The sequence below is a fragment of the Callorhinus ursinus genome, unplaced genomic scaffold, assembly GCF_003265705.2.
Source record: "Callorhinus ursinus isolate GAN/ISIS: 27379988/994484 unplaced genomic scaffold, GSC_fseal_2.0 scaffold4, whole genome shotgun sequence".
Lineage (NCBI taxonomy): Eukaryota > Metazoa > Chordata > Mammalia > Carnivora > Otariidae > Callorhinus > Callorhinus ursinus.
The window spans coordinates 88,338,648-88,353,003 of NW_027397066.1; the positions used below are offsets into that span (position 1 = coordinate 88,338,648).

The following is a 14,356-nucleotide window of genomic DNA, read 5'->3' on the forward strand; positions in this document are numbered from 1 at the left end:
GAGAGAGAGAAACAGCATGAGAGGGGAGAAGGTCAGAAGGAGAAGCAGGCTCCCCGCTGAGCCGGTAGCCTGATGTGGGGCTCAATCCCAGGACTCCGGGATCATGACCTGAGCCGAAGGCAGTCGCTCAACCAACTGAGCCACCCAGGCGCCCTCAATGTAGTGTTTGAACAAGAGTACTGACAACAGTTCTAGAGTTGCTAGGGAAGGTTGTGTGTTCAATGTTTGTTTTTGTGGGAGTTTTTCTGAAGAGAGTTAGAAGTAAGAAAGAGTATGATTTCCCCTCCTTCCTCTGGACTGTCCTAAATTACTGGGCTTTCTTTTACTTGAACTGCTTATGAGGGGAAAACGAATAAGACAGACAGGTCACTTGAGTAAATAGGAACACATTAATTAGCACTTTTCACAAACTGGTACTCTCTTTTTTTAAGATTTTATTTACTTATTTGACAGAGAGAGAGAGAACGCACACACATGTGAGGAGGGGGTAGGGCACAGGGAGAATGAGAGAGAGAGAATCTCAAGCAGACCCCCCACTGAGCGCGGAGCCTAACACAAGGCTTCATCTCACGGCCCTGAGAAAGGGCAACCACAAGTTGTTCCTGGTGGTGGGAAGGGGATGAGCACGGAGGCCCCTGGATTCATGCAGGACCCGAGCCAAAATCAAAAGTCAGACACTTAACCGACTGAACCACCCAGGCGATCCCAACAAACTACATTTTAATGAATGGATGGAGACATTAGAAGGGTATTTTAGGTAAAGTTGGGAATGATACATGAGAAGGCTGAGGCAGGAAGTCTGTGAAGGCACTAGACTTTCTTGACCATAAGTGGCAGTGAGCAGGGGATACTGTAATCCAAAGTGTGGGGAGCCTCCAGCAGTCTGGTCAAGGCATACTCAGATGAGGCTCTCAACATAATTTAACAAAGCGGGTATCTGAAGAGTGGTGGTCAGGGTTACGGGAACCCAAAAGGACTGCTGAGACCTCTGGACACTAGCAGCTCTGCATCCTGTTACCACTCCTGAGGGCACTGGAAGGAGACAGTGTTTCTGAAGCCGTGAGGAGGGGCAGTGACTGGAAGGTGGTTGTAGGGGCATGGAGGCATGGCCAGAATCACAGTGCTGAAGCAGGATGCTACTGGCGCAAGAGCTCCCCCAAACTTTTTGTATTCTAATGTTTCCCACATGGTGGGGGCAGGATACAGCTCCCCTCTCCCCACCACCTCCCCCCAACCCCAACACACAGACACAAGACAGAACAGACAGGAAAGGGAATGGAGAATAAGCAAGCACAGAGCCCAGTTGACAAAAAGCTTTATATTCAACTTTTTTTTACTACAATTTCAAAGCATTTCTAAGCTTTAGAATGGAAAACAATTTATTGCTGCCATACTTTGGGGTATAAGAGTACTAGTTTGGGGGCTCCTGGGTGGCTCAGTTGGTTAAGCATCTGCCTTCAGTACAGGTCATGATCCCAGGGTCCTGGGATGGAGCACCACACTGGGCTCCCTGCTCCGCAGGGAGCCTGCTTCTCCCTCTGCCTGCCATTCCCCTTGCTTATGCTCTCTCTCTCTCTCTAATAAATAAAATCTTTAAAAAATAAATAAAATAAAATAAAAAATAAAATGTGTTTGTAAGTTCAACAACTCTACAAAGCCTTCTCAAAGATTTCTTCAACAGTGTGACAAGAGTACTAGCCTGAAAGAAGTTAGGTCAACTTTTCCCTTGGTAATCCAGCAAGACAGGAATATTCTGTGTGTAATAAACACTAAGTGGCTCTTACTTGGCTTAAGTGAAATCCGTTCTTCCTCTCCACAACAGTGGTCAACCATCAGTGATTCAAAGAACCTACCCTCTGGAACAGCATCACCTTGCAATCACTGCTGTGGCTATTAAAGACCACTCAAACCTTCCAGCTACAGAACGGTCTCAGAACAGCAAAAGCGATCATACTAATGAACACAAGATAACAGCCCATGTCCGATCTCAAAATTCTTCTTCAAAGGTGAGGGGAGAAGAGGAAGAGGTAGGAAAAGAAACCCCTGGTAAAAGAAAAAATAAAGATTCCGTTTTCTCTCCTTGCACTATGTACGTGACACAGACACCCAGCAGAGGACTTGTTAACGGCCCCTAAATTTAAGAAGGAACAAGAACTACAAAGGAAACTCCTGGGTCTGTTGCTTATTTGCCTTAGTCTAAAATGGAAAAGTAAACAAAATAATACTCCACAATCTTTGTTGTCTGATGTAAGGATAACTGGCTCTCAGCTACTTTAAACAAAGTTGCAATCACTCATTATGCAACAAATTCTCTAAATGATTTAAAATGTTTGGCTCCGAGAGAAGAGTGAAAAACAGATGTAATACTGAAGACTCCAATTATGAATAATTCCTTGATAAGACCCCTCACCAGTGCCAACAATTAATTTCCTAACATGAATTACAGTTATGAATTCAAATTTTGGCAAAAAATTAAAGTAAATGAGGCGGTCTCAGCACATCTTCCATTAAACATACTCTTGTTCACCAGAAAAAAAAAAGCAAAAGCCTGTATGTACTAAACCTAGATAATTCTGGTTGCAAATGAAAGAAGACCCAACTAGAAGTGTCTTAAATAATTCAAACATACATTAAGTCTTTGAATTAGAAGTCTGGATAGAGAAGACACTAGCACTGGGTCAGCAGCTCAGGCAGTCTAAGACCCTCATGGATTCTCACAGACAGAAATAGTTACCAGAGCTCAAAACACTGTCCCCTTCCCTGACAGCACGTGAAGCAGGAAAAAAAAGACAGGGAAAGATGACTTTTTGTCCTAAGCCAGTTTCTCGTCAAGAAGAAAACCCCTGGGGCGCCTGGGTGGCTCAGTTAGTTAAGCATCTGCCTTCGGTCTCCGGGTCCTGGGATCGAGCCCCATGGTGGCAGCTCTGTGCTCAACGGCAAGTCTGCTTTTCCTTATGCCCCTTTCCCACTCATGCACATGCGCCCTCTCTCTCGCTCTCATAAATAAAATCTTTAAAAAAAAAAAAAAAACCCTTTTCTAGAAGCCCCTCGCTCTTACATCTCAATGGCAGAAGAGACTTACACAAAGACCCTTAAATTCTCTTTTCAGTGATTGAGGTGCCCTCACTGACTTACAGCAATCACGATATATTCCCCTATGACTGAGCCCAAAACATGTTAGCAAAAAAGAAGCAGACACTATTGTATGGGCAGGCACCAAGTGTAGCATTCAGAGAGACTCCTGCACAAGTAGTTTAAGCCATGCTTCAAATCCAGAGATAGTGAAGTTAAGGAGGGGCAGGGGGGCCTGGGGTCCTATGCTCAGACACCGTACAGGGGCCAAGCAGAAACTGAATGAAACAGGTGGGCCGAGTGGGAACTGCACAGCTCTGAACAGTGTGTGGCCTCCAGTTCCTGATCTATTTTAAGCTCTCATTTCAAATATCAGCAAAGTACAGGAGAGTTTAAGAATAAACAGATATTCTTTCTTTAACCTTTACACAAATACAGGTCAGCCTATCTTCAGACTCAGAAATTATGACACGTTAACTCTTACCATGGGCCAGCTACTATCTACAGTGCCTTACACAATGATCTCATTTCACTTTTTTCCATTTCTTTTTTTTCAGAGAGAGAGAAAGAGAGTGTGGGGGTGGAAGAAGCAAAGAGAGAGAGGGAGAGAAGAGAATCCTAAGCAGGCTCCATGCTCAGCACAGAGCCCGACATGGGGCTCAATCTCACCACCCTGAGATGATGAGCCAAAATCAAGAGACAGATGCTTACCCGACTAAACCACCCAGGTGCCCCTCATTTTGCTTTTGAAAATAAAATGTTATGCAGGGGCACCTGGGCGGCTCAGATGGTTAAGCATCTGCCTTCGGCTCAGGTCACGGGTCACAATCCCAGGGTCCTGTGATCGAGCCCCACGTCGGGCTCCCTGCTTGGCGGGGAGCCTACTTCTCCATCCCCCTTGCTTGTGCTCTCTTGCTCTCTGTCAAATAATTAAAATCTTTCAAAAAACTAAAAAATAAAATAAAATAAAATAAAATAAAATGTTATGCATTAAGTACTACTACTGTCCTCATTTTTACAACTGAAGGAAGTGAGACTTGGAGAAGGGAGTAATTTCTTCACAACCATATGACTTCTAGGAAGTGAAGCAGGAACCAGAGTTCACAGAAGCTAGACACAACTCCTGAAATAAGTGCTCTTGCCCGGCTTCTGTAGTTATTCGAAAGAGGGCTTCTGATGAACAAATATGGTTGGGTAGCCAGCTAGCTCCTTAAAAAGCCACCACATTAACTTTTCTCAGCCCTGCCCACTCCATTTCTACACAGAAAATATTTTTAAAAAGTGGCACCCAGGTTTAGGGCTTAACCTCTTCTGTAGTGGACCTTTCAAATTCTTCAGATCTTAAAAAAGCCTCCCAAGCTCTATAGTGAATGTGGGTGCCTGACATGGAAGCTTGGATTTGTGAGTATGGGTGCACCAGTATAAACACATCATTCACCTACCTCTGTGTAAAAGACCAGCTAATCGCAAGCTGTCAGGTATAAAAACCCCGGTCCTGGAGTACTTTATAAAGAACAGCATCTACAGACTCTTCTCCTCCTACTCCATTTCATGCTAATCCAGAAATCTGAAACCACTACTAACCTACTCTTCAACAACTTTTCCTGTCATCCGTTTAAAGTCCTTCTCTTCTACACCACAGGCTCCTGTCTTACTGATTTATGGATCCCCAGCACCTGGCACCCTGGCATAAAGATGCACAACAAACATTTGCTGAATGAACAGCCAGCATGATATTGTTGTTCTATTACTTTCTACAGTGACATATTAGACTCATAAGATATTCTGAAATATAAAGTACAATGATATGAGTGAATTACTCAAATAACTTCTCTTCCATAGTTCTATTCAGCTTTAGCATATAAGTTTTATAATACACAAATAAAAGGTCAATTTGTTATTGGCAACCATCTCCCACACAGTATACAAAATAACATTAGATCAAATTGCACCAATATAACAAAACTACCCAGGCAGGTTTAGATAGACTACCTCTCCAACATATTTCATCCTGCATTTATCTTTACTCAACATTCTCTTTTACACTTTAGTAAGCAATGGGAAAATTCTTCCAGAAATTCCCCATCAGGCAGAGACTTCAAGTAGTCCCATGTTAGATAATAAGATCCATGTCTTACCAGCATTCATATCTTTAAACTTCTGCTTTAGCTCAGTAGGAGTGAAACGATATTGATCAAGACCATCATTCCAGTAAATTCGGTCCAAGACTTGAAGATCTCCTCCAATCAGCCAATCTCCTTGTTCCATAACCATCTAATAGAAGAAAAAGAAAGAAATGTTTTAAACAGAAACCAAGATCAAAATAAGTAAGAACATTTCTCACACAAGCTACATATAGTTGCAAGTCACCCTCATCTTAAGGCCAATGGTAAATCTGTTTGCCATATCAACTGAATTGGAATTAGAGATGCTTTAAAATTAGAATGTAGGGGTGCCTGAGTGGCTCAGTTGTTAAGCATCTGCACTGGGCTCAGGTCATGATCCCAGGGTCCTGGGATCGAGCCCCACATCAGGCTCCCTGCTCCGCGGGAAGCCTGCTTCTCCCTCTCCCACTCCCCCTGCTTGTGTTCCCTCTCTCGCTGTGTCTCTCTCTGTCAAATAAATAAAATCTTTAAAAAAAAAAAAGATCTTAAGTTTAAAAAATAAAATCAGAATGTATTTTATAACTTCTCAGAGGGGTCTGTGACACAACTATGATATTCACATATGAAAGGCAAACAAAACCAAAATGAGTGATTATGGCTTGTTAGGTAACAAAAACATTCTCTTCACTGTTGTTGTATGCTGATGAACAGAAACATCTGTAACCCTGGGTCACCCCAGCCTCTGTGTTCTCCAATCCTAAACTTTTGAGCAATCCAAGTGATGATGATACAGCTGGACACAAACACATACCTTCCCATGTCCACACCACCTCAAATTTCTCACAGCTTCACTCATGCTCTTTCCCCGCATCTGTGAGGAGGAATGCTACCTCTGGGACCTGTCCATTTCCACAGCACAGCTAAAGCTCACTCTTCCTCCCCCACCCCCTCGCTTCAGCTTATGGGCTAATAACGCACCTAGACTGCTACGGTCCCTTCCTACCTGGTCTTGTTCACTAGAAAGTCCTTCCCCATCCATCAAACCATTCATTCATTATTTATCGAGTAACTGGTACGTGCGCTGGTACGTGTGCTAGGCACTGCGGAATGCAGCAAACAGGACAGAGAAAGGCCTCACTCTAACAGAGCTTGCATTCTAGTGGGACAGACCGAGCAGAAACCACCCAAATGTTGGCTAATGAAGAACGTTACAGAGAAAACAACCAGGGCAATGGAGCACAGCTCCCAGGGATTAGACTCAATGACATTTCAGAGAAGGGAGTCAAGTGAAGGTCTCTCTGAGGAGGGTGGCATTGAACCCGAGATAACTAAAGGAACCAGCCATGGAGATCAAATAGTTCAGGCAGAGGGGCAGTGCAAGTACAGAGTCTGAAGCTGAAACAAAGTCCTGGAGCTTTAAGTCCTTGAGGAGTGGAAAGAAGGCAAATGTGGCCCAAGGCCAGGAAAGTCAGAGCAGGGGGAGAAGCAGAGATAGAACGAGAGAGACAATGAATAAGGCCAGGGCCGGACCCCACTGGGCCTCACAGGCACTTGGGTTTTATTCTAATTACAATGAGCAACCATTGGAGAATTTCAAAAGGTGGAGCGATATGTTCAGATATAGATTTTTAAAGGTTCGCTCTAATGAGGAAGGACACTATATCATACTCAAAGGTTCTATCCAACAAGAAGATCTGACAATTTTAAATATTTATGCCCCTAACATGGGAGCAGCCAATTATATAAGCCAACAAATAACAAAATCAAAGAAACACATAGACAATAATACAAAAATAGTAGAGGACTTGAACACCCCCCTCACTGAAATGGACAGATCATCTAAGCACAAGATCAACAAGGACATAAGGGCTTTAAATGACACACTGGACCAGATGGACTTCACCAATATATTCAGAACATTCCACCCCAAAGCGACAGAATACATACTCTCCTCTAGTGCACATGGAACATTCTCCAGAATAGATCACATCCTGGGTCACAAATCAGGTCTCAACCGGTACCAAAAGATTGGGATCATTCCCATATTTTCAGACCACAATTGCTTTCAAACTCGAAATTAATCACAAGAGGAAAGTTGGCAAGAACTCAAATACATGGAGGCTAAGGAACATCCTACTAAAGAATGAATGGGTCAACCAGGAAATTAAAGAAGAATTAAAAAAATTCATGGAAACAAATGAAAATGAAAACACAACTGTTCAAAATCTCTGGGATGCAGCAAAGGTGGTCCTAAGAGGAAAGTATATAGCAATACAAGCCTTTCTCAAGAAACAAGAAAGGTCTCAAATACACAACCTAACTCTACACCTAAAGGAGCTGGAGAAAGAACAGCAAATAAAGCCTAAACCCAGCAGAAGAGAAATAATAAAAGATCAGAGCAGAAATCAATGAAATAGAAACCAAAAACACAGTAGACGAGATCAGTGAAACTAGGAGTTGGTTCTTTGAAAGAATTAATAAGATTGATAAACCCCTAAACAGACTTATCAAAAAGAAAAGAGAAATGATGCAAATCAACAAAATCATGAATGAAAGAGGAGAGATCACAACCAACACCGAAGAAACAGAAACAGAAACAGAAACAATTATAAGAACATATTATGAGCAACTCTATGCCAGCAAATTAGACAATCTGGAAGAAATGGATGCATTCCTAGAGACATATAAACTACCAAAACTGAACTAGGAAGAAATAGAAAACCTGAACAGACGTATAACCAGCAAGGAAATTGAAGCAGTAATCAAAACTCTCCCAAAAAACAAGAGACCAGGGCCAGATGGCTTCCCAGGGGAATTCTACCAAACATTGAAAGAAGAATTAATATCTATTCTTCTGAAACTGTTTCAAAGATAGAAATGGAAGAAAAACTTCCAAACTCATTTTGTGAGGCCAGCATTACCTTGATCCCAAAACCAAAGACCCCATCAAAAAGGAGAATTACAGACCAATACCCCTGATGAACATGGATGCAAAAATTCTCACCAAAATACTAGCCAATAGGACCCAACATTTAAGGATTATTCACCACGACCACAAGGTTGTTTCAACAACCACAAATCAATGTGATACAATACATTAACAAGAGAAAGAACAAGAACCATATGATCCTCTCAATAGATACAGAGAAAGCATTTGACAAAGTACAGCATCCTTTCTTGATCAAAACTCTTCACAGTATAGGGAGAGAGGGTACTTACCTCAATATCATAAAAGCCATCTATGAAAAACCCACAGCAAATATTCTCAATGGAGGAAAACTGAGAGCTTTTCCCTTGTCAGGAACACTGCAGGAATGTCCACTATCACCACTGCACAGTACTAGAAGTCCTAGCCTCAGCAGACAACAAAAAGAACGGCATCCGAATCAGCAAAGAAGAAGTGAAACTCTCACTTTTTGCAGATGATATAATACTTTATGTGGAAAACCCAAAAGACTCCACCCCAAAACTGCTAGAACTCATACAGGAATTCAGTAAAGTGGCAGGATATAAAATCAATGCACAGAAATCAGTTGCATTTCTATACACCAACAATAAGATAGAAGAAAGAGAAATTAAGGAGTCGATCCCATTTACAATTGCACCCAAAACCGTAAGATACCTAGGAACAAATCTAACCAAAGAGGCAAAGAATCTATACTCAGAAAACTATAGAATACTCATGACGGAAATTGAGGAAGACACAAAGAAATGGAAAACCATTCCATGCTCACGGATTGAAAGAACAAATATTGTGAAAATGTCTATGCTACCTAGAGCAATCTACACATTAAATGCAAGCCCTATCAAAATACCATCAACTTTTCTCACAGAAGTGGAATAAATAATCCTAAAATTTGTATGGAACCAGAAAAGACCCCGAAGAGCCAGAAGAATGTTGAAAAAGAAAAGCAAAGCTGGTGGCATCTCAATTCCGGACTTCAAGCTCTATTACAAAGCTGTAATCATCAAAACAGTATGGTACTGGCACAAAAACAGACACACAGATCAATGGAACAGAATCGAGAGGCCAGAAATGGACCCTCAACTCTATGGCCAACTAATCTTTGACAAAACAGGAAAGAATGTCCAATGGAAAAAAGTTTCTTCAACAAATGGTGTTGGGAAAATTGGACAGCCAGATATTGAAGAATGAAACTGAACCATTTCCTTACACCACACACAAAGATAAACTCAAAATGGATGAAAGACCTAAATGTGAGGCAGGAATCCATCGAAATCCTTGAGGAGAACACAGGCAGCAAAACCTCTTTGACCTCAGCCATAGCAACCTCTTCCTAGACACATCACCAAAGCCAAGGGGAGCAAGGACAAAATGAACTATTGGGACTTCAACAAGATAATAAGCTTCTGCAGGGCAAAGGAAACAGTCAACAAAACCAAAAGACAACTGACAGAATGGGAGAAGATATTTGCAAATGACATATCAGATAAAGGGCTAGTATCCAAAATCTATAAAGAACTTAACAAACTCAACACCCAAAGAAAAAAAAATAAAATCAAGATATGGGCAGAAGAAATGAACAGACATTTCTGCAAAGAAGACATCCAAATGGCCAACACACATGAAAAGTGCTCAACATCACTCTGCATCAGGGAAATACAAATCAAATTCTCAGTGAGATACCACCTCACACCAGTTGGAATGGCTAAAATTAATAAGTCAGGAAACGACAGATGTTGGCGAGGATGCCAAGAAAGGGGAACCCTCCTACACTGTTGGTAGGAATGCAAGCTGGTGCAGCCACTCTGGAAAACAGTATGGAGGTTCCTCAAAAAGTTGAAAATAGAGCTACCCTACAACCCAGCAATTACACTACTGGGTATTTACCCCAAAGATACAAATGTAGAGATCCAAAGGGGCACCTGTACTCCAATGTTTATAGCAGCAATGTCCACAATAGCCAAAGTATGGAAAGAGCCTAGATGTCCATCGAAAGATGAATGGATAAAGATGTGTATATATACACAATGGGATATTATGCAGCCATCAAAAAAATGTAATCTTGCCATTTGCAACAACATGGATAGAACTAGAGGTTATTATGCTAAGTGAAATAAGTCAATCAGAGAAAGACAAGTTATCAAATGATCTCATCGATATGAAGAATTTGAGACACAAGACACAGGATCATAGGGGAAGGGAGGGAAAAATGTAGCAAGACGAAACCAGGGAGGGAGACAAACCATAAGAGACTCTTAATTTCAGGAAACAAACTGAGGGTTGCTGGAATGGAGCAGGGTCAGAGGGATTGGGTGGCTGGGTGATGGACATTGGGGAGGGTATGTACTATGGTGGGAGCACTGTGAACTGTGTAAGACTGATAAATCACATACCTGTACCCCTGAAACAAATAATACATTATATGTTAATAAAAAATAAAGCTAATTTGGTAAAAAAAAAAAAAGAAAGAAAGAAAGAAAGAAAGAAAGAAAGAAAGAAAGAAAGAAAGAAAGAAAGAAAGAAAGAAAGAAAGAAAAAACATATTCAGAAAACAAACAAAAATTGTCCTTCTTTTTGGATATATATGGGGGGTATATATTAAATAACTCCATGATCAAAAGGAAAAAATGAAAAATAAAAAAAATAAAGGTTCGCTCTGCCTATTCTGAGGAGAACAGACTACAATGGACATGGAGGAAGCAGACTACAGCCAGGGCACGGCTGTGACCATCTAGGCTGGAGACCTGGAGAGCATGGCCAGTACCGGTGCAAGTGGAGGTGGGCTGGGGACATCCTGCACAAGACCACCAGGCCAAGCTTCTTAAAGCACCACTTCGTTTGTGACTCACTCATGCTCCAAGGCTGCCTGTGACTTCACTCCTAGCAAGGCACAAAAGACCTAAGACAGAGTCTAACCCTGACTCCTAACAGGCGCCTCTGTAGCTCTGGGCAAGTTGAACCCACAGCCTAAGACTCCTCAGGATTCTACCTCCAAGGATCACTGTAAGGACCAAAGGACAGAAATGTGGTTGGAAAACACAAAGCATAAATACATGTAAACCCCTATTATGACTGAACAAGATTTTAATATCTCAGGGTAGAATGCTAAGCTCCTCTGTCTTCTCAAGGTCCTCTCTCCTGCTTAACAACCAGTCATCTCTCAAAGGCATGGAGTTTTGCTCCTCCTGCTCCCTAAAACTGAAATTCCATTTCTCACAGTTCCTCCTATCAAAATCCTGCTGGCTCAAGGTTGCATACCAAGTACTAACTATCCTAAGAAGTTTTGCAGATTACTCTAAATAAAAGTAGCACATACACCAATAATTGCTCTCTGCTACAGATTATCGAAGATGGCTTTGAAGCCCGAAGTCCTAAGTGCAAATCAAACCCTCATCCCACCCTTTAGCTGTATAATTTGGTCAAGACATTTAACCCCTGTAATTTCTCCATATGTAGGATGGAAATGCCACCCATCCTTAAAGGTTTGCTTTGTGGTTCAAAGAATTTACATAAGCATGTTTTGTAAACTACTATTTGTTATTAATAACTAGAATTTTAACATCAAAAGAATGTCTGACACTAATTCAAACTTATTCTCTAAAACAATATAACTCCCTATTTTAAAAAGTTTATCACTTTTTATCCTTTATGAGACGAGATTTAGCATATTGACATGATCTAAACAGATGTCAAAATATTTTCTAGATAAAGCTACTAAAATTTCAATTTCTTTTAAAGCTCAAAGTACACTTTAAAACAAGTGACAGAAATTTTACTTCAGTGACGACATTTCACATACAACACATAAAATATATGAGGCCCTTTGGAAAGACAAATTGGATTTCACTGCTTTCATACCAAACACAAAGCATTCAATTAAAGGCCCAGACAAGACAAAATCACCCTGCTGTAGGCTCCCAAAGTACCCTGCCCTCACAGCCTACCTGTAAGTACATGATGTCTGCTCCCTACCAGACAGTAAGCTCCAACCATACAAAGACTGTGCCCACCATTACATCAGCCCTATATCCCCAGAACCAGCACCTAACTCAGTGCCTAATATACAGAAGATGTTTAAAAAAGATTTACTAGGGGCACCTGGGTGGCTCAATCGGTTAAGCATCCAGCTCTTAATTTCAGCTCAAGTCATGATCTCAGGGTCGTGAGATCGAGCCCCACGTTGGTCTCCGTGCTGGGCGTGGAGCCTGCTTGGGATTTTCTCTCCCTCTCCCTCAGCCACCCCTTCTTACCTCTAAAAAAGATTTACTGAACAAATATTACCCGGACCAAAACGACAAGATCATGTGTTCATCACACAAATCTAAGATCCAGTGTCCATTCTGCCAAATATTAACAATCCCAATGGAATCGTCAACATACAGGTAATGCCCACACTTCGGCACAAACATTATTGGCACATCGAGATAAAATGCAGCAAGGTTTGCTCAGGACCTTGATGTAGGGGTGGTTCTTGCATGTTGTTCCCCACTGTCTGGCACAGCGCTCCTCCTTCCGGTGCTCAAAAAACTCCGGGTTGCGAAGAATAGCCACACGGCGGCCCTCGTACATCAGAGCAAATGCTGTACAGCCGTCCAGCCTCTCTTTTTCTTCATGAGTAGCCGGCAGAACTATAGGCACTGACAAGTTAATGACACCCCCTGCAGGGCACAAAAGAACATAAAGCACACAGCTTGGATTACTCAACAGGCCTCATATCCACCTTTCACTCCAGCGGACACTCTTCAAATAATAGATTTATGGGTCCAGTGACAGTATCTGGCACAGAAAATCAGGAGAGAGAACAAACAACTCCAGAGGTTAAAAAAAAAAAAAAAAAACAGCAAACACTGAGCAGCAACACTGTGTAGCAATATACTTCTCACAACAATTCATGAAACTGTCTTTGGGGAGAAAAAAATGGATATAAAAATCACAGAAGTAAAAGAAACTGTTTAAAAAGGAAGACTCAGCTGGTTATGCCTAATGTCACCCAAAATATAATGAGCACCTCCAATATATGAATAAGACAAAGAACGATGCTTCAGGGCCTTTCCAGGAAAATCGAAACCTTTCTGATAACTATATTTTGAGTGGCAAATATACTTAAGTATACTTGGGATACTTGGGTTTCCTTGAGATAGGAAGACAAAAACACCCAAAAGGTATTTTTATTTCTTGGTTTTTAATCAGAATTGAACCAATGTCAGCAATTACTGGCCAAGAAACAAAGGAAGTCATCAGTGCCTCTATTTGAACCAAAATGTATGGTCAGTGAGACAAAAAGCACATTCTCAGTTTCCAACCTTTCAAGCTCTAAACGTTTTCTTTTCTGTTCATTGTGCCCAGGTTAGAAAAATAAAATGCAGTCTCAAATTCATATGTGGATCTTATTTACATACTTAGTAAAAGCATATTCTTTTGGAAATCATGGCATGCCTCTTACAAAATATGTCAACAAAATCAACGATAACTGCTTGGCTGCTTTAAAGTTTAAAGTTACCACCACTAGGTACAGTTTAAAAGGGAAAATTAACAGGTACATTTGCACCAAACCCAGACTAAATCATTACTAAGGAGGTAGTCCACAAAGACTTTACCATTGGTTCCAAAGAAGAAAAATGAAAAAGCAGTATTTAACACTTTTATGTGATAAAGTTTGAGAAAAATGACTAGGAGTTATAATTTCTAGTATCAACTTCACTCCTTAGTTAAAAGAAGTCACAACACAGAAGAACATGGTAGCAATTTAGTAGGGCTCTGTGACATTTAAAAATATTTTCTTTAATGTAATAAATTAATCTCAACAGTATATAAAGTTTCAGATAGCTGAACTATCATTACAATGTACAATTTCTTTGGCAATTTTTCTTTTTTTAGTGTTTTAAAAGAGGAGGAAGAACCATCCTTTTAACCATCTATTTCAGGACTACTTAACTTGGACTCCCTGATTCCTTATTAGAACACTCAAGCATGGATTTCAGCAGAGCAAAATTCAGTATAAATGTGCACTTTTCAGAGACAGACTTTCCACAGTGCTCAGGTGGATATAGCATAGGGAAACTACATTTGCTTTTTAAATCCATTTTCAGCCCCAACCCCAGGTTTTTCTTCTCTCTCTGCAATAAATTACATTCAGGAAAACAAAGCGGGGGAAAGAAAAGATCTCACGGTTTGCTTAAAGTATTTAGTACTGATATAACTTAGTCTTAAAATG

The 14,356-nt window shown here is 41.0% G+C and overlaps 1 protein-coding gene across 5 annotated transcripts in view; it reads right to left on the reverse strand.

Moving 5' to 3' along the window:
• The window catches only part of PAPSS1 (3'-phosphoadenosine 5'-phosphosulfate synthase 1), a 104,577-nt gene that overhangs the window by 40,767 nt on the left and 49,454 nt on the right, over positions 1-14,356 (reverse strand). For all 5 annotated transcript variants that reach the window (XR_003208745.2, XM_025873677.2, XM_025873675.2 and 2 more), the window contains 2 exons: positions 12,595-12,800; positions 5,211-5,346 (listed from right to left, as the gene is read on the reverse strand). Coding sequence is in view for 4 of the 5 variants with exons in the window: in XM_025873677.2 (XP_025729462.1) it covers positions 5,211-5,346; positions 12,595-12,800 (342 nt within the window). In the remaining variant the exon portion in view is untranslated. The remainder of the gene's footprint in view (positions 1-5,210; positions 5,347-12,594; positions 12,801-14,356) is intronic.